Source organism: Orycteropus afer, unplaced genomic scaffold (assembly GCF_000298275.1).
Source record: "Orycteropus afer afer isolate SDZICR_OR568_19922 unplaced genomic scaffold, OryAfe1.0 scaffold00207, whole genome shotgun sequence".
NCBI classification, from domain to species: Eukaryota; Metazoa; Chordata; class Mammalia; order Tubulidentata; family Orycteropodidae; genus Orycteropus; species Orycteropus afer.
In genome coordinates this window covers 3,641,026-3,661,472 of record NW_006921794.1, presented here as the reverse complement: position 1 = coordinate 3,661,472, position 20,447 = coordinate 3,641,026, and the positions used below count along the sequence as shown (strand labels likewise).

At 36.4% G+C, this 20,447-nt stretch overlaps 1 protein-coding gene across 1 annotated transcript in view; it reads right to left on the bottom strand.

Annotated features, from left to right (window-relative positions):
• Nucleotides 1-238: 238 nt before the first annotated feature.
• ELF1 (E74 like ETS transcription factor 1) overlaps nucleotides 239-20,447 on the bottom strand; it is an 82,740-nt gene continuing 62,531 nt past the window's right edge. The window contains exons 5-8 of the mRNA XM_007948183.1: nucleotides 10,659-10,742; nucleotides 9,543-9,735; nucleotides 7,763-8,212; nucleotides 239-842 (exon numbers count right to left, since the gene is read on the bottom strand). Coding sequence (XP_007946374.1) covers nucleotides 239-842; nucleotides 7,763-8,212; nucleotides 9,543-9,735; nucleotides 10,659-10,742 — 1,331 coding nt within the window. The remainder of the gene's footprint in view (nucleotides 843-7,762; nucleotides 8,213-9,542; nucleotides 9,736-10,658; nucleotides 10,743-20,447) is intronic.

The following is a 20,447-nucleotide window of genomic DNA, read 5'->3' as shown; positions in this document are numbered from 1 at the left end:
TAGTATAAAATGTCTGTTCCTTCACAAATGAGTTCTGAAACATTTGGAGAACAAACAAAAAACACTTGGGTTTTTCCCTCTCTCATCTAACAAAGTAAAAATTAACTCTAAATTATTTTAAAAATTAACTACAAAAATTAGGAACTTCTGTTGCATTTGTCATAGAATTAGATAGTTTGCGAACAACTGGCAATGTTCAATTAAAAAATAATCATCCATAATTCCTTTGGTATATTAATTAAAAAGAGTTGGGTTCCAGCAGTTCGTTTTGTTTCATAGCTACCTGAGAGGCCAGTCCACCAGAACTGGACACCACCATCACATAAGGCTGTGGCTGTTGCTCACTTTTCTCAGTGTCTTCATTCAAATTATCCTTGACCTCCTTTTTCACTACCTCCTGTATGAGACTTTTCGTTTCTTGAGCTTTGAAAACTGAAGTAATGACAGTGCCAGGTGGGTGAGCAACCAATTGTGAACTTCGAGGAGAAAAGGTCACCACGGGTGGAGAAGCGTTGAAGGATGCAGAAGAAGCCATACAGCCGGTTCCATTGCAAATGGACTGAACATTGCTAGGAAGAACCTGCTGTACATGGGCAGGGCTAAAGACAATGGAAGGAGGAGAGCCCGGCTTCTGTGACTGCAGCATGACATTTTCTTTCAGTACTGTCATGGGCTGTGAGGATTGAATGGCTTGTAAAATAAATTTCTGTGATCCAGTACCCGATGATGGATCTGTGCTGGCTATAACTGTTGTAAGTGGCACTGTCTGGAGTGTTACTGTATGCAACTGCTGGTTCCCTGGAGAAACCACCACTGGAACTTGGCCTGGAGCCTGTATAGTCCTATTGAGATTGCGAAACAAAAGTGAGAAAATTAGCATATTCCACATCATTTAAAATTTTAACACTTGACAAGTCATTAAGACAAAATACAAGTTATATATGTCGAATGCAATTTCTCAGCTTTTCAATGCAACATAGTATTAGGGTTACCAGACCCTGTATTAAATATCGTAGACACAGAGATGCCAAACACAAGACACTCCGGTCTTTAAATGTGATACCATCTGCTGAGTTCTATGGAAAATAGGTATGTACAAAGTGCTACATTAACACAAACAGGGAAGCAATTTTATTGGGGAAGAAGGGAAATATAAAAATGCTCAGCAGAGGCGTTATATGTGAGCTGCTAGAAAGAACTCTAAGAACTTAAAAAGACACGTATCTGATTCATTCTCATTATGTTAATATTTGAAGAATAATATCCGAAACAGTGAGCGAGTTCATGTGACCCTAGTTTTCAATGTGGTTTGCTTTAGTCACAGATAAAGAATACAGATTAAAAAGTAAAGACAAAAAACCTGTCTTAAATAAACACGTGATGGAATTCTTAAAATAATTTTAATATTTCATAGCTAATATATTTACATAAATATAGTCATGTTCATAATTGACTTGTGAGGATTCTCAGGCTGGCAGAATATAAAAAAGACAAGCTTTGGCAAACATAAAAGAAGTGTGTTTTAGCAATTTTCCAAGACTTAAATAATTTCACGGATTTTAGTTACAAAACTACATTTTAACATAAAACCTTTTGGTGCTGTTAATCTAGCATTGCCAGTTTATGTCAGGTTGTTAATCCCATTTATTGAAGAAAGAGGCATATTAATGATATCACAAGTCAATCTAATTGTAAAAGTTCACAGCTGTGAAATTTGTCTTTATGGCCACTGTTAATAAAAACAAACTGCAGTTGGAAAAACCCAGCATCTGGATCTCAACTGGGTTTTCTCTGAATTTTGTAAAGCTATTTTATGAAAGATAAATGATTGCTACTTCAAATGGGTAACAGATTAGTTCCCATAAACATAATATAAGTTATTGCCAGTAGATTATTAAAGCTAAATTGTAGAAGGTTATAGATATATGGCTTTTCACATATGAAATTAAATTTTGGGGGAGAAAATAAATGGTTTAGGTGTAAAGATAAAAAAAAAAAACAATTAGCTCAACTCACAGGTTCAAATGGACTGGGAAGACACAGGATGGCTAGTTATCTCATTCATCACAGATACAGATTCCTGTGTTCAGATTGTCACCCAAATGACCATTATGAGGATCAATCAGTCCAGAGCAGGCTATTAACAGCTCTTTTGAATGAGAGAGCTAGAAGAGATGTGAGTTGGGTAATGAGGATTTAGTAGGTGAGTAGGGTATGGCTAAGGAGCCCTAGTGGTGCAGTGGTTAAGCGTTTTGCTGCTAACTGAAAGGTCAGCAGTTCAAACCCACCAGCCACTCCACAGGAGGAAGATGTGTCAATCTGCTTCTCTCTACAGGTACAGCCTTAGAAACCCTATGAGGCAGTTCTACTCTGTCCTATAGAGTGATTAGGAGTCGGAATCAACTTGATGGCAACGTGTTTTGGTGGGGTTTACTATTTGGGTGGAGTCCCTGAGTGGTGCAAACCGTTAACATGCTCAGCTGCTAACAGAATAGTTAGTGGTTTGATCTACTTATTGAAAACCTTGTGGAACACAGTTGTATTCTGACACACTTGGGGGTCTCCATGAATAGGAACTGACAATAACTGGCTAGGGTGTGGTAAGGAATAAAGACCAGATACACTAATATGATTGGGTAGGCAGGGGTGAATTGGAAAGAAATTAATCAGCTTGGCAGGTAGGGAGTTTTTCAAAATACACTCCCCCCACTTACTGAACTAGCATATCTAAGCCATACGGTCAGATAACATTCTTACAACAAAAAAGACCCAAGAGCTTCCCAGACCAAGAGTGTATATACATGGACACACAGATAAAAGAGTGCTTAGCATAGAGTAAGCACATAGACTGTATCTATAAAAATGTATAGCTTGCCAATGTAGATATACATTAATATTAATATTATATATTAATGATGTAATTAATATGTACTAAGTTGTTCTAAGGAGCTCTGGTGGCATAGTGCCTAAGGCACTTGACTGCTAACCAGAAGGCTGGCAGTTCAAACCCACCGGCCACACCCCAGGAGGAAGGTTGGGCAATCTACTTCTGTAGCAATACCGCCTCAGAAACCCAAGGAGGGGTCACTATGAGTCGAAATCAACTCAACGGCATATTACAACAACAACAACAACAACAACAACAAGCTGTTCTAAGTGTTATCTTACTTCATTGTCACAATGACCTTAATAAATACTATTATTTCTGTTCTTTGGGTAAGAAAACATTTGCACAAAGAGTTGAATACCTGTTAGTAAGAGGCAGTCTGACTATGGAGCCTATGTGCTTAACCATACTGCCACATCTTAATCCCTGAATAACTTCTGCAAAGGGTGAATACTTACTATTATAATTATTCTTTAAACCGTGGCCACTTACTACTCTTTAATACACACCTCCTCCCTTCCTCATACTCTATGTAACTAGATAAGCAATAATGTACTTGGAAATTTTCCATAATGCTAATCAGGGTTACCATTAGCCCCTCAATGCTTTTATTAAGATTAGAAAAAGATGTTCCTTTCTTAGACACGTGACTGCCATCTGCCAGAAAATACATATATACAATGTCTATGATGTAAATATATTGGCTTATTCAAACAAATTCTAATAAAATTTTTTTTGAGCTCTGATGGTATAGTGCTTAAGGCATTTGACTGCTAACCAGAAAGCTGGCAGTTCAAACCCACCAGTCACTCCTCGTAAGGAAGGTTAGGCAATCTACATCTGTAGAGATGCCACCTCAGAAACCCAAGGAGGGGTCGCTACGAGTCGAATCGACTCAAGGTCAGTGAGTTTCGTTTTTTCGTTTTCGAAAGTAACTTCTACTAATAAAAAAGTCAGTGAGCAAAGGAAAACATATTGTATAGCCTTTCCCAAATCATAGTAATTTTAAATTATTTTTTTTCTTAGTTAATGATTAAACTGTCAGTTATATTTGGTCACATGGGTGTATTATAGTTAACTGTTTTTTAAAATTCTAAACTTCTTATAACCAAGTGGAACTGGTACAATGCTTGCTAATTTATAATTCATCAAACTTGCTGAAGCTAAGAAAGATATGCAACATAACATTTAACTTTTTTCAAATAATCTACTATGGAAATGGCATTTAATCATCACAACTTCCTTTAAGGTTAACTTTTATCATCCTTATTCCAGAGAAACAGACTCAGAATAGTTCATTTGACTCACTGTCAGATATAATAATTGGCCCAGCTGGAGGGTGGGAGGATTATGACTACATTCATCACATTGCTTTTCAGGTACCTTATACATTATACATTTTTAGAGTCTAATTATTTTAAAGACCTTTAAGACAGACTGCTTTGCTTGAATACACATAGAAATATTGTAAGTATTTTGCTAGTTATACAGACATCCACCAAGTTTACCAGGATACAATTTCAGTAAAATCATTTACCAGAAGTTCTCTCTCTCTCATTCCTTCTTGTAAAATGAAGACAGAGTCAAGTTTGAATTTGTATAAACTGAACACATAAATACCATGAATCAATACCCCCCAAAATTTAATTAGTTTCAACACAGATATATGCAATTATCTGAGATGAAGAGAAATAAGCAAAGGAAAAAAGTTGAAATGTTGCTGCCTCATTGTAAATAACTGATAATTCCTGTGATTTATGTAAATCAGTCAGCAGTACAGCATGTCATTAAGCTCACTGCTGTGGGCTAAACTTACCTTATAAAAATCTTATAATACTGGCTAGATACCTACATTTACTAGATGTGACCAAGCTCCTTAGTGCCTCTCCTTGCTTCCATTTCCTCATCTGTAAAATGGGGATAATGCTGTCTACACTTCAATGAACTAAGAGTATGCTATAGATCAATATATGCAAAAGTTTGGCAGACAGAACTCTTTAACTCTTACTATATTAATTTAGCTAAATTTTAGGTAACAGGCAATCTACCTTCTCTCAGTCACAGAAAAATCTTAAAAATAAGGTCTTTTTATGTTTTTATTAATAAAGAGTCAAAGGATCAAGAAAGACATGGCCAAATTATTGTTAATTTTGGTGGGAGTAATACTATGATTGTGCAGGATAATGCCTCTGTTTTTAGGAGTTCTAAGTTTAAATATTATGATGAGGTCACCTTACTTCACAAATAAACAGAAAAAAGTGAGTATAAATAAATACAGACAGAAAACGAAGAGGGAATAATGCAAGCCATCTGTGATTAGAAGATGACAGTAAATAGGTGTTTGTTGTACTGTTTAAACTTTTCTATATACTTGAAATTTTTCATAATAAAAAGCTAAGGAAATTATAAAAATGTAAATATAAAAAAAATCTCTAAACAAGGGACTATAAACAAATTTTAGAAATTAATTCTAATGAAAAAGTGTAATAATATGGTAAAATTTCAGCGTGATATGTACAATTTGCTTGAAATTTATTTAACACTTTTCTTCCTATATGGTAGAGAGGAACAAGATTAAAAAACACAAACCAAGGAGCTGTAAGTCTTCAAAACCAAACCACATCTAGTAACTTCAGGGACTAAAATGCATTCTATTAAAAGTTTAACTGCTTAGAAATAAGTAGGAATTTTGGGTAGATAACAAAATATATAAGAGAAGAGAATTAAAAATTAAAAACCATATACAGAGGAATGACTTAATATAATAAGAATGTATGAGTTCAAGTTTGAGCAAGTGAAATTTTGTATTTCTTCACATAGAATCTACTAAGAGAATTTATTAACCTCAGAGAAGGCAGAGAAAGAATACATACACTACTTCAAGAAAATTCAATAAATATGAATGCATGTTATGTGCCAGATGCTATGCTAGGTGCTGGGGAAAATGGCAATGCATAAAATCTGACTACTACGGATTTAAACATATAGGAGGAGGTGGTGGTTAGAATCAACTGAAATGCCAGTGTATACCAGACTAAGGTACAGGCATGTAGTGAGGCTTACTGGAAAGAAAGGAAAGCACAAGGAGCTGGCAAGCAAGGCTACACAAACTGGACTGCACTCTATGTTCAAACTCACCAGCCACTCCTCAGACAGAAGGCTGGGCAATCTACTTCCACAGTCATACTGCCTTGGAAACCCAAGAAGGGTCACTATGAGTTGGATCTGCAGTTTCATTTTTTTTTTTTTGGTTTTCTATGTGTAACAACAGATCTAACAACAGCAGATCTAACAATAGCTCCAAGAAAACAGCATGACAAGCCTACTTTAGAACACTTTATGTAGGGGGTCTTAGTGACTATTGGTCATTGTATATTCCCTATCAACACAAACAATAACAATAACAGTAAGATGGAAAAAGCCCAGAAACCAGTGGGAGGAGCTATATACTCCTAATACATACTCAGTTACCACATATAACCAATAGGACCTAGAGGAAAATAAAGTATTAAAAGGAAAAAATGAGAGCTGAAAGTACTCTTCTAAAGTTGAAAATGTCATCATTCCTATCCAATTAAATTAGAAAAAAAAAAGATCTTTATTTTCCTCTTCTTACAATTCAACTAAAGAGTTACGAGAATTAGATTTCCATAATGTTGAAAGTTTAAACTGACTGTACAAGGACAATCCAAGTCTGTCTGGATTCTAGGTAATATTGATTTACTTCGAGATCAGATGAAGATCATTCATATTCTGGAGTGTATGGGGGACTGTAGTTTGTTAACGAAACTAATCAAAGAGTCATTTTTATTGGCTTTGGAAGGGCTCCTAAGTTTTGTAATTAATTTCTTGGAAATTCATGACAGTAGAAACAGAAAAACTGACACTGTAAATGCCCATCTACATTTCTGCTTCCCCACATCACCACAACCACCATTCTAAATCAGCTTAGACCAGTCCCCGATTACTGAGGCACCAAGTCAAAAGGAGACAGTGTTTTCTTGGTCTATTTGTTATTTCACATTTTTCCTAAGACTATGAGGTAAATATGATTTGATTAAACAAACAAACATAAACTATTCTTCCAACTTCTGCCAATCTATAAGGCTGAAAAAGAGAACATTTCAACCTTAGACTTTTGGTGTCCCTATCTGTTTGAACTTTAGAAGTATTCCATGATAAGATGACCCCATGGAATATTTATTTTTTGAAACTAAATGTGTGCTGAAAGATCTTGGAATATCAATTTATACTGAATTTTTACAGCTTTTGAATCGGTTAGAAAATATATCTGAAACCATTCTCTGGATTTTCTCTTATTTGGATCACTACTTGCATGATCAATGCAGTTATACACAGGTATACTGCACTAAACTTAAATAAGTAAAATAAGATATCATTGATAGAGGACTGATGGAATATTTACTATTACTGAAACAATCTGTTGATCAAGAATTCTAACTTAAAGGGATCTAATTTGGCCTCATTAGCTAAATAACCAACTGCTTTGCTCTGTGCTTCACTTTTCTCAACTGCAGAATGGCGATATAAATGACATCATAGGATTTTTATTAATACAGTGCTTTTTAACATATGGTTGGTAGACCTGTGCCAATCTGTGATTGTTATTGATCCATGAGGAGATAAGTACAGAAATTAACAATAAGCATTTAGAAAATTGTGTAACAATTTGTCAGAGCAATTTTATGTCTTTTAAATCTAACAGTAAAAAAAAGTTTTAACTTAAAATTTATGTAATTATCATCTATGTAATTATTACTTTCACTTCTGAATCTCAATCTACTTAACTACATAATGGCTCTGGGCAGAACATCGCACAGTGGTATCATGCACTAGTAACTTCAGTATTCTCACCTAATACTCTGAACAGAAGAATTTAACGTTTCCTCTTGCATGCTATTGGTTACGGTTGCTTCTCCTTCTGGGACAGTCTGTACTGGCTGCACTACATGAACAGTCCGGAAGAGCTGGGTGGGATATGGCGACTGTGTGGGCTGTACTGTCCTCAAACCTTCTGATGGCTGTGCAACTTCCACAGGATCTTTGGGTTTTGCCGCTTTAGAATTCCCTGGTTTGAGAACTGTAGTGGCTCCTCCTTTTAACCCTGGACCTGAAGATACCCTAGATCGGCTTGCCTGGTTCTTGCTTGAAGTGGTTGTTGTAGATAGTGATAAATCTGAAGACTCAATGCTGGAACTTGGATCCTCATCATCTATATAAATAAGATCTTTGGGCATTTCCTTAAACTGGTACACCAAGCGCTGACCTTCCACTTTTGCCAGAATACCCCTTTGGTAATAGTACCTATTGAAAGAAGACAATTTCATCAATATTTCTCTCTATAGTTAAAATGATATTCAAATGTTCCTAATCATAAGCAAAAGCTTGAAATTAAATATATGCAAAACATTCACATTTCTTCACAGACAGAGAAAAGTCTTTATTACCTACTAAATCTAAAATGAGTTCCAACTAAGGGATTATTACTGACAGAGTAAACAGATTATTCTAGACTTTCACTTTTCTTCCTTCCTCTACCTTTCTGCTACATACATTATTCAGGGATATTCAAATCTACTACAATTCTCCACTTCACCCCCAAGAAATTGTTTCCCCTCCATAGCTTCCTATAACTTGTTCCCAAAGTTTAAATTTGATTCAGTTATTTGATTGCATTGTGTATAATATTTAATGATATATAAGTAGTAGTTTAAGTTTTGTCATCAATTTTAATTAAAACAAGGAGAAAGTAATGTGTAAGCTTAAAAACTCACACAAAAACCTTGTAATTAAATAGTTCTAGTTTGGGAGCTCTGATGGTGTAGTGCCTAAGGCATCTGACTACTAACCAGAAGGTTGGTGGTTCAAACCCATCAGCCACTCTGTGGAAAGAAGATGGGGCAATCTACTTCTATAAAGATCTACTGCCTTGGAAACCCAATGGGGGTCACTATGAGTCAGAATTGACTCCATGGCAGTGAGATTGGTTTTTTGGTATGAGTTTCGGAAAAAGGTTATCAAATTAAATATACCCTTAAAATCATTCAGCTCCACTGCTATTTGTAACATGACTCTCAAGGACATTTATGTTGAAGAATAAATGACATGAACACAGAAAAACAAAAGTGAGCTCCAGAAATTTCTTACTACCTAGTGAGTCGGGGCCGACTCGACGGCACATAACAACAACAACAAGTATTATTCTTGCAGCATTAATTTATTCTGAAAAATATATAGCATATCATGCCCAAGATTTATGTTTAAAAATGAACCCTCAAATAATATCTTCTTAAGTACCTGCATTATCACCATGTGTACTTTGTGCTGAATTTAAATTTAATGTGCCAAAACATATGACCCTGTGGTTTGTTTACAATCACTGATGACAGCTTCACATTTTCTAATCTTTTTATAAATAAATACCTCTTTTTTGCACAAAAATTTCTTGGAAGAGAAACATTTTCCCAGACTGGAATAAAATTTCTAAATATATGCATACTGATTTCAATATGTAAAATAACTAAAATTCAGTAACATTTCATGAACCTTTAGCTCCTTAATTTTTTAGCCTCTATATTTTTAGTATTTAGGAAATGAGATTCTTAACACAATGAACTATAAAAATGTCACATACCTGAGAGCTCTTCCCATGGTCTCATAATTCATATCAGGTTTATTTTTGTGCTTCCCCCACAACCTAGATACTGCTTTAGAATCTACCAATTTAAAAATGCCTTTTTCTCTCTGGGTCCATTTGATGTATTTAGGACAGGTAGCTTTGTCCTGAAGCAATGCCAGTAAAAACTCCCAAAGATAAATCGTGTTCCCTGAAACAAAAACAATTTCGTTTTAACTGACCAAAATTTCCTTTGAAAGAGCACAATAAAATATAACTTAAAAAGCCTTATAAAAGTTCCATCTTTATACAAAAATACTACAAAGTTCAGTTAGATTTCTATGGTGCAAGGGTCCTAATATTTAGAGTCTAATACAGATCTTTTCATTAGTCTCTTATTGAAATTCTGAACAGATCTTGTCAATCAGATTTGTGATGACTTAGTTGGAAAGCAGGGGCTCTGGTAGCGTAGTGCCTAAGGCACTTGACTGCTAACCAGAAGGCTGGTGGTTCAAACCCACCAGCCACTCATCAGAAGGAAGGTTGGGCAATCTACTTCCATAGTGATAATGCCTCGGAAACCCAAGGGGTGGTCGCTATGAGTCAGGTCTGACTCCACAGCACATAACAACAAGAGTTGCAAAGTTCTTTGAGACTTAATTTTTTCTGCCTCTTGAAGAACCATTACATAAAGTAAGCAGTGGGAAAGTTATATAAAATCTTTCAGTAGTTGTTCTCTTTATATCAGAGGTAGTGTCAGCCATACAGCAATTTTCTTCAAATTTGGGAAGCAGTTATGAAAACATTAGAACATTAAGACAACATACTAAAGTGCCTATGAAGTGAAAACCTAACCTGGCTAAACTCTTCTAAGAGCCTCATTATGTAACAAAAGAATGGATTCTTTTGACATGGAAGTGAAAATCACTCAAACAGATTTCTGTAAATACATTATCACCCATCTCCTCTTTACAGAAAGTGCTAAACATATCTTATAAATGTGTGGTAGCATTAAGATCTATTCCATTATGTCAAGAAAGCTGGTGGTTTCTACTTACAATATCCAGACACTCTAATGCAATCTGAATGCTATTTGACCCATTCATATTATAGAGAATTTACAGTAGTACTTACCTTTCCCATCTTTGTTTTTCTTCTTTACAGATATGTTTGGTGTAGTGGCTGGGGAATCTGGTCGTGGTGGTTTCGTTTTTCTCCCTGAAATCAGAATAGCTTTACATAATGTTCGCCCTCAAAAGTGAGAGGCAATGGACAATTTAGCTGTTTATCAAATGCTATTGTCACATATACTGGCCTCCTAAAGTGCTGCTTACTAAAAAGAAAATAACTTTAGTAATAACTGAACATCAGTGCAGGTTAGATAATAAATTTATATAGGAAATTATACTTCACTCATCTGTAAGAATGATGTTAAGTTTAAAATGTATTTTATCTTTGAGGTGACAATACTGGCATGGCTTCCTTAAAATTTTGGAGAATGTCTCAAGGCTGGTAAAACTTGGGTTCAAAAATAAGCCATGTAGGTCTGCTTGCTTTCAGGTTGTGTAAGTTTTTTAAGGTAAGAGAAATGGACGTTTAGCTATTCTTTTCTACGTACATCCCTGAGGACAGTTAGTTCTCAAATACTGGACATTTCCCAGAACTCTAGGGGTAGAGAAAATGTTTGAGCAAAGTTTTGGCAGACCATATAATTTTTATTTTCCTGTATGTTTTTAACATCTCACTTTTTTGTACTTCTTTTTATTCAAACAAACTTCATAGGTGTCCATTAGTTTATAAACACATTCTGTCTAGGTAGCCAACTACTCTAAAGCCTTGTTTGCGATGTTCTTTTGTCACTTATCTAGAATTGCAGCTTGGTGGCAATGTTGCCATTTCAGTTGAAATGATCGTGCTGTCTGAACAGACTACTATTCTGTATGTGAGAAACAATGAAGATTAAGCATAAATGGAAATTTTAGTTTGTACGTCCCACACCAATATTCTCAAGGCTGACTCTTTTTTCTGGTCTAAAATCTTACGGGTGAAATCTGGACTAATGGAGGACAGTAACTAAGAAAAGCAGAGTCCCAGAGCTAAATTGTCAGGATTAGTAACAAGCTATACCCACAGTAACAGAGTAGGAAAACATTTCTCAAGTAAGGGGCAATGAGAAGAGGGTCAAAAAGCTCACTTCTTCAGGCCCCTCACAACACTGCCAAATGTATGCATGTGCAACCAGTCAGCCAGGTATTTCAACTTCCAGTTATCAAATGTACAGAGACCCACTTACAAGGGAGATGTTTCTAGTTGGCTGTCTTCATAACAGATTTTCATTGAGAAATCAGGACGCACTAGATGCTAGAACCTATGACTTCAGTATCTTCCTACGATCTTTTTTGTGCTATCCTATCTGTTCTCTGTGCTTCATATTTCTTCTACTTACCTATCTATCCTTAAATAGATAACATTTTCTTTGTTCCCACTGTTTCCCTCTGCTGGTTAAAACCGGAAGGAAGGTTGGGCAATCTGCTTCCATAGTGATACGGCCTCGGAAACCCAAGGAGGGGTCGCTATGAGTCGGGCCGACTCGACGGCACATAACAACAACAACAACAGTTAAAAGTCATGGCAGATTAGCCTACCTACATCTACACTCTCTCCCCATCATCTTCCTTAGTATTCATGGTAGCAATGTATATACAACTTCATATGAATTACAGCTTAGAATTTTTGGTGACAGTTATTTCTTCTCAGCACTTTGAAGATATCCAACTCTTGCAGCTTTCATTCAGAGTTTCTATAATCCCAATCTAAAAATTATTCTTCTTTAAGTACTGTAGTTTCTCCCTTGTTTGTTTCTATTCTTTTTTGGGGAGGTAGAGGAAGGGATCTTTGGTATTTTGCATTTTTATTATAATGTATTTATAATGCATGGACTTATTTCCGCTAACCCACTCAGCAATCACCTTGGTGAGGATTAATGTCCTTCTGAAAAATTCTTAGTCATTATCTCTTAGAATATGGCTTCTTCCTCACTCTATAGATCATCTCTTCGAAGAACTTTGTATAAACATATAAACCTATTTATTTAATCCTCCATGTCTCCAACTCTTTCATATTTTTTTTTAAACTCAACATCAGATCTATACCAGCGCACACCAGCTGAAGTCGGCTGTTTATCATGTTTTCAACTTCATTTCTGTTAAGTTCTATTTGTACTTTTTTAAAAAATTTATTTTATTGAAATGTAATTTATGTACAGTGAAATACACAAAACTAAAGTCACATGGGTCAATGCATTTTTTTTGTTGTTGTTGTTGCAGTATTCCTTCTCCTCCCCTCCTACCCCTGGCAACCAACAAAGAAAGTTTCCCTCCATATATAAACCTTTCCTTGACCCTCCACAACAACGAACTAATACTGTTTGTCCTTCTGTGATTGACTTATTTCACTCAGCATAATGTCCTCCACATTCATCCATATTATGTGGTGCCTTGCAGACTCTACGTTATTCTTTAGTGCTGCATAGCATTCCAGTATGTGTATGTACCATAATTTGGTCATCCACTCTTCCGCTGATGGGCATGTAGGTTGTTTCCATCTTTTTGCTATTGTAAATGTGCTGTAATGAACATGATCATGCATGTATCTATCCTGGCTCTCACCTCTCCAGGATATATACCTAGCAATGGGATTGCTTGGTCAAATGGTATCTCCAATTCCAACTTTCTAAGGAATCGCCATATTGCTTTCCACAGTGGTTGTGTCACTTCACAGTCACACAAGCAGTGTATGAGAGTCCCAATCTCTCCACATCCCCACCAGCAGTTGTTATTTTCTGTCTCATTGAACTTTGCCATCAGTGCTGGGGTGAGGTGGTATATCTCATTGTTGTTTTGATTTACATCTCTCTGATGGCCAATGATTGTGAGCATCTTTTCATGTATTAGCTGACCACCTGAATATCCTCCTTGGTGAAGGGTCTATTCATGTCTTCTGCCCATTTTCAATTGGATTGTTAATTCCTTTGGTGTTGAGGCTCTATTAGTACTTTTTATATCACTTTTTTTTTTCTTTTAAAGCTTAACTAAGGTATAATCAACATATAATAAACTGCCTATGTTTGAAAATTACAATTTTAAAGTATTGATTTGGGTGAAGAGAAGGGCAATGTGCCAAATGTGAGTGATCAATATAGTGGCATTGAGGAAGAGAAAGACATAGAGAGGTACGTGGGAAGTACAGACAACAAAGATGAACCCATTTGCACATATAGTACGGTGCTGTCCGTGAAGGCAAACATGGGCATATGGGTGGATAGATGGGTGGACAGGCTGAACTATTAGGTATGTCTATGAAGTGGGGAGGAGCTCTGGTAGCATAGTGCCTAAGGCACTTGACTGCTAACCAAAAGGCTGGTGGTTCAAACCCACCAGCCACTCCTCGGAAGGAAGGTTGAGCAATCCTACTTCCGTAGTGATACTGCCTCGGAAACCCAAGGAGGGGTCGCTATGAGTCGGGACCGACTCGACGGCAAATAACAACAACAACAACATGAAGTGGGGAGTGTACCCAAGACCATGTATAGGGTTGGAAGACAATGGTCCTATACCTTTATGTGTATGATCTGAATTCCCAGGTGTGTAGTAGAGCTGACAAGGGGCAAGGTTGTAGTCACTGATTGGTCAGAGCCAGCTACCCAGAGGGACCAAGTAGTTGAACCTGTGGGCTTGGGACCATAGTTGCAGAGGACATCAAGCTCAACTGGCATAACATACTACACAAAACATTGTTCCACCTCCTACTGTGGCGAGTAGTGACTGGGATCTTAAAAGCTTGCAAGCTGCCATCTAGATGCAACAATAGATCTCTCCTCATCCAGAGCAAAGAAGAATGAAGAAAACCAAAAATTCATGGAAACAATTAGTCCTAGCGACTGGTACACCATCCAATCTGCAGCCCATATGACTATGAGACCAGAAGAACTAGATGATGCCTGGCTACTACAGTCAACGACTTGGAAGAAGATCTATGTAGGAAATCCTGGATAGACAGGGAGAACAATGTGGAACAAAACTCAAAATCATTTGGAAAAAAAAAAAAGGGGAGGACCAGGTTTGCTGGTCCAATAGAGCCTGGTGGAACCACTGAGACTATGGCTCCTAACTGCCCTTCAGGTCTGTAATTGAACCCACACCTGTGGCTTCCAGCCAAACAATAGACAGGCATATGAGTTGAACATTTACCTGAGGTAGATACACTCCTTGGAGAGAACAAGCATGGGAGCAAGAAAGGCTGCTTATGCACAGGGAGATAGCTCAGGGGGCAGGAGTACATGGAGGGATGGACACAGGGAAGAGGTAACTATCGGGAGGAAGTAGGAGGGGAGATGTTGCATTGTGGTAAATTGTGGTCAGTATCATGAGACAAAGTGTATGTGAACTGCTGTATCGAAAGTGTATTTGTTCTGTAAATTTTCACCCAAATCACAATAAAAAAAAAGAAAAAAGAAAAAACCAATTTGCTATGTAAACTTTCACCCAAATCACAATAAAAAATTGAAAAAAAAAAAAAGCTTGACTAAGGTATAATCAACATACAATAAACTGCCTATGTCTGAAAATTACAATTTGAAATGCTTTGATAAGTTTATGTCCTTGGTAATAATCCTTTATCTTGCTCCTCCCTTCCCTGTTCAACCCACAGGTAACCACTGATATGCATTCTGTTTTCGCAGAGTAGTTTTGGTTTTTTAAATCTTAAATAAATAGAATCTTTGTCCGGTTTCCTTCATTCAGCTTAACTATTTTAAGATTTATCCCTTTTCTTGTTGTGTGTATCAACAGTACATTTCATTTTATCGCTGATTAGTATTCCATTGTATAAATATATTATAATTGCATTTATCCAATCAGCACTTGATGGACATGTAAGTTGCTTCCAGTTTTAGTCTATTACAAATACAACTGCTGAGAACATTAATGTACAAGTATCTGTATTAACATATGGGTTCATATCATTTGAGCAAATAAATAGGAGTGGAACAGCTGGATCACACGTTAGGTACACATTAATCTTTCTAAGGAAACTACCAACTGTTTTAATTTTTTTTTACATGGGAGTATCTGTATCAGTTATTCTAGCATCTATTTATTGAAAACACTATTCTTCCTCTATAGAACTGCCTTTCAATCTTTGTTGAAAAATCATCTGATCATATGTTTATGGGTTTCCTTCTTCACAAGGTATTCTAACTTGTAGGTTCTTTACGTTTCCATATAAATTTTAGAATCAACTTGTCAATTTCTACAAAAAAGACTGCTTTTATTAGAACTACATTGATTCTGTAGATTAAGGGATAAATGACATCTTAACAGTGTTAAGTCTTTAGATTTATGAACATAGTATCACAATCCATTTTAGGTCTTTAATTCTCAGAGCAATATTGCTGTAGTTTTCAATGCACAGGTCTTACATATTTTGTCATATTTATCCTAAGAATTTCACATTTTTTTTGACAATATTGTCAAATTCTAATTGATCATTATAATATACAAAAGTACAACTGGTTTCTTTTATCATTAAACCTTGCTAAACTCATAGATGGGAGCTCTGGCAGTATAGTGCTAAGGCACTTGACTGCTAACCAGAAGGCTGGCAGTTCAAACCCACCAGACACTCCTCGGAAGGAAGATGGGGCAATCTACTTCCATAGTGATACTGTTTCAGAAACCCAAGGAGGGGTCGCTATGAGTCGGGTCCGACTCGACGGCACTTAACAACGATGACAAACTCATAGATTACTTCTAGTAGTTTTTTGTAGGTTCAATAGCATTTTCTAGAGAAGCCCTCTTGATGTAGTGGTTAAGTGTTCTTCTGCTAATCAAAAGGTCGAGGGTTTGAGCCCACCAGCTTCTCCGTGGATGAAAGATGTCACAGTCTGCTTCCATAAAGATCTACAGCCTTGGAAACCCTATGGGGTTCTATTGTCATATAGTGTTGCTATGACTCAGTAATGGGTTTGGTCTGGTCTGGTAAAGCATTTTCTAAAGAGCCCTAGTAATGCAGCGATTAGACACTCAGATGCTAATTGGAATGCTGTTGGTTTGAATCTACCAGCTGCTCCATGGGAGAAAGATGTGGTATTCTGCTCCCACAAAGATCTCTGCCTTTGAAACCCGATGGGGCAGTTCTACTCTGTCATATAGGGTTGCTATGAGTAGGAATCAACTTGATGGTTAACTGGTTTATAGCATTTTCTATTTGCCAATCATGTCTGCAAATAGAGACAATTTGACTTCTTTTCCAACCTGAAAGCCTTCTGTTTCCTTTTTCTTGCTTTATTGCATTGTCTAGAACCTCCAGTACCACCCTGATTAGAAGTGGTACAAGCATACATCTTTGCCTTGCTCCTGATCATAGAGGGTGAAGACCCAGTCTTTCACTGTTAAGATGTTAACTGTAGGTCTTTGAAGATACTCTCTATCAGGTTGAGAAAATTCCCTTCTACTGTTGGTTTGCTGAAAGTTTTTACCAGGAATGGATGTTGGATTTTGTCAAATGCTTTATTATTATTATTTTTAAAGTTTCTGTTGTGATTTAGGTGAAAGTTTACAGAGCAAATTCATTTTCCATATAGTAGTTCATACAGTTTTGTTTCATGACACTGACTGCAATTCCCCAAATGTAAAAGCTCTCTTTTCACTTCCTCCCTATAGCTACCTCTTCCCTGTGTCCTTCTTTCCTACACATTCCTGTCCCCAAGTTATCTCCCTGTGCAAATACTGCCCTTCTGTTGTCCACAACTGATCACTCCAAGGAGCGTATCTACCTGATGTAAGCATTTACTCTACATGCCTGTCTACTGTTTGGCTGGAAGTAACAGGAGTGAGTTCAAGTTCAGACCCGAAGGGTAACCAGGGGCCATAGTCTTGGGGGTCTCATCAGACTCTTTCATACCAGTAAACCTGGTCTTTTTTTTTTTTTTTTAATTTATGATTTTGAGTTTTGTTCCACATTGTTCTCCCACTTTACCCAGGATCTCCTGCACTGATCCCTTTCCAAGTGGTTGACAGTGGTAGCCAGGTACCATCTAGTTCTTCTGGTCTCATGGTCATATAGGCTGAGGATCGCATGGTCTACTAGTCCCTTGGACTAATGTTTCCATGTGTCTTTGGTTTTCTTCATTCTTCTTTGTTCCAGATGAGGAGAGACCCACTGTTGCATCTAGATGACCGCTTGCAACTTTAAAGACCCCAGTCTCTACTCACCAAAGTAGGATGTGGAACAATGATTTTGTGTAGTATGTTATGCCAATTGAACCTGATATCCCCTGCAACCATGGTCTTGAGCTCACAAGTTCAATTACTTGCTCCCTCAAGATTGTTGGCTGTGGCTAAGGAGTCATCTTAACTTTGCCCCTTGTTAGCTCTATTACTTACTTACTTACATATATATATATATATATATATATATATATATATATATATATATATATATATACATACACACACACACACAGTATTACCAGACATGCAAACACGTATACAGAAATACTAATATTGTCTGCCAACCTTATATATGGTCATTGGTATATTCCCTTTTGTCTAGATATAGCTAATCATTCAGCCTCTCTATTCATCTATTTACCCACAGATTAATGTTTTTTTATCACTGATAATGCAGTATTGTATATGTGAAAGGATTTATATTTGTTGTCTGTACTGTCGAATGCTTTTTATGCATCTATTAGTATGATCGTGTGGTTTTTCTTTTTCACTTATTAATACAATTTACATTGGCTAATTTTCTAATGTTAAGTCAACTTTGCACTCTAGGGATAATCCCAATTCTATTTGATTCAGTTTTGTTAGGAATTTTAGTGTCTACATTCCTAAAGGATATGGGCTTATAGCTTTCTTTTCCCATAATGTCCTTTTCTGGTTTTGATATCAGAGTAAAGCTAGCCTCATAGAATGAAGTGAGAAGTATTTCCTCCCTGTCAATATTCTGGAAGACTATGTGTAGAATTGGGAGCTCTGGTAGCATAGTGGCTAAGGCACTTGACTGCTAACCAGAAGGCTGATGGTTCCAATCCACCAGCCACTCCTCGAAAGGAAGATGGGGCAATCTACTTCCGTAGTGATACTGCCTCGGAAACCCAAGGAAGGGTCACTATGAGTCAGGTCTGATTTGACAGCACGTAACAGCAACAACATGTGTAGAATTAGTATAATTTCTTCCTTAAGTGTATGGTGGAACTCATCAGTGAACTCTTCTAGCCTGAAGTTTTGTTTCTGGTTTTAAACTTAAGTATTTAAAGAAAACCAACTTGTGGATTAACTAATTTTCTCTATTGTTTTTCTGCTTTCTATTTCACTGGTTTCCATTCTGCTCTTTATTATTTCCTTTATGTTGCTTACTTGGGGTTCCATTTGCTTTTCTTCTTATCCCCTTAAGGTAGAAGTTGAAGCCACTGATTTGATGGACTTCCTCTTTCCTCATACAGGTAATTTAGTACTATATAGTTCACTCTACATTTCTTTTGTGGCTGTACCACAAATTTTGATGTCCTCATTTTTATTCAATTAAAAATACCTTAAAAGTTCTCCCCTGTGCATTGAATTATTCAGAAGTGTGATTTTTAGTTTCCAAATATGGGGGGAATTTTCCAGTTATCTTTATGTTATTGATTTCTAATTTAATTCAATTATGTTCAGAGAATGCATTCTGTATGCCTTAAATCCTTTTAAATTTATCGAGACTTGTTTTATGGCCCAGAAAATGGTTTATCTTGGTAAGCTGTTCTGAGTGCACTTGAAAAGAATGCATATTTCACTGCTGCTGGGTAGAAAAAACCAAAACCAAACTCACTGCCGTCGAGTTGGACCCGACTCATAGCGACCCCTCCTTGGGTTTCTGAGGTAGTATCACTACGGAAGTAGATTGCCCAACCTTCCTTCTGAGGAGTGCCTGGTGGGTCTGAACCACCAGCCTTCTGGTTAGCAGTCAAATGCCTTAGGCACTATGCCACTAGAGCTCCCACTGTTGGGAGTGTTCTATAAATGTCAATTAAATCAAGTTAGTTGAGTGTTGTTCAACTCTTCTATTATACTAGATGATTTTCTCTCTATACAGTCTATTAATTACGGAAAGGGGTATTAAAAGCTTGGACTATTAATGAGGATCCTTACAGGTTTATCAATTTTTGCTTCATATATTTTGAAGCTGTGTTATGAAGGAGAAATATTTAGTATTTTTATGCCTTCTTAGTTATGTTATATCTTTAACATTATTTATCCTTGGTAATAGTTTTCTACTATTTATGCATCACTTTTCCATTGTTTTTGTAATTATTTTGTGTCTCTATACAATGGGTTTCTTGTAGGTAGCAAGCATACAGTCAGTTCTTACTTTTTTATTCAATCTGACTTTTAATTGGGGTGTTTAGACTATTTACATTTAATGTGATTATTGATATTGTTGGGTTTTAATCTATCATCTTGCTATTTATTTTCTACTTGCCCCATCTCTTCTTTTTTCCCTGCAATTTTGGACTGATTTTCATGATTCCATTTTACATCCTTTCTCAGTTTATCAGGAACAATTGTTCATTTTATTAATTTTTTTTTGCATGACAAATGAGCATTTCTCTATTCTTTTAAAACATATTTTACAGTGTTTTAAGTGAAAGTTTAAACAGCAAACTAGGTTCCCATTTAACAGTTTTTATACAAATTGTTCTGTAACATTGGTTATATTTTCACAATGTGTCAGCATTCTCATTAATTCCTTTCTATTTGTTCTGTTTCCATTAATCTAGCTTCCCTGCCCTTCTTTTCTTTAACAAGTTTGCTTCAGGGTTAATGTTGGCTGTTTGGTCTCATACCCACTGGGGGAAAAAAAAAAAAAAAAAAAAAA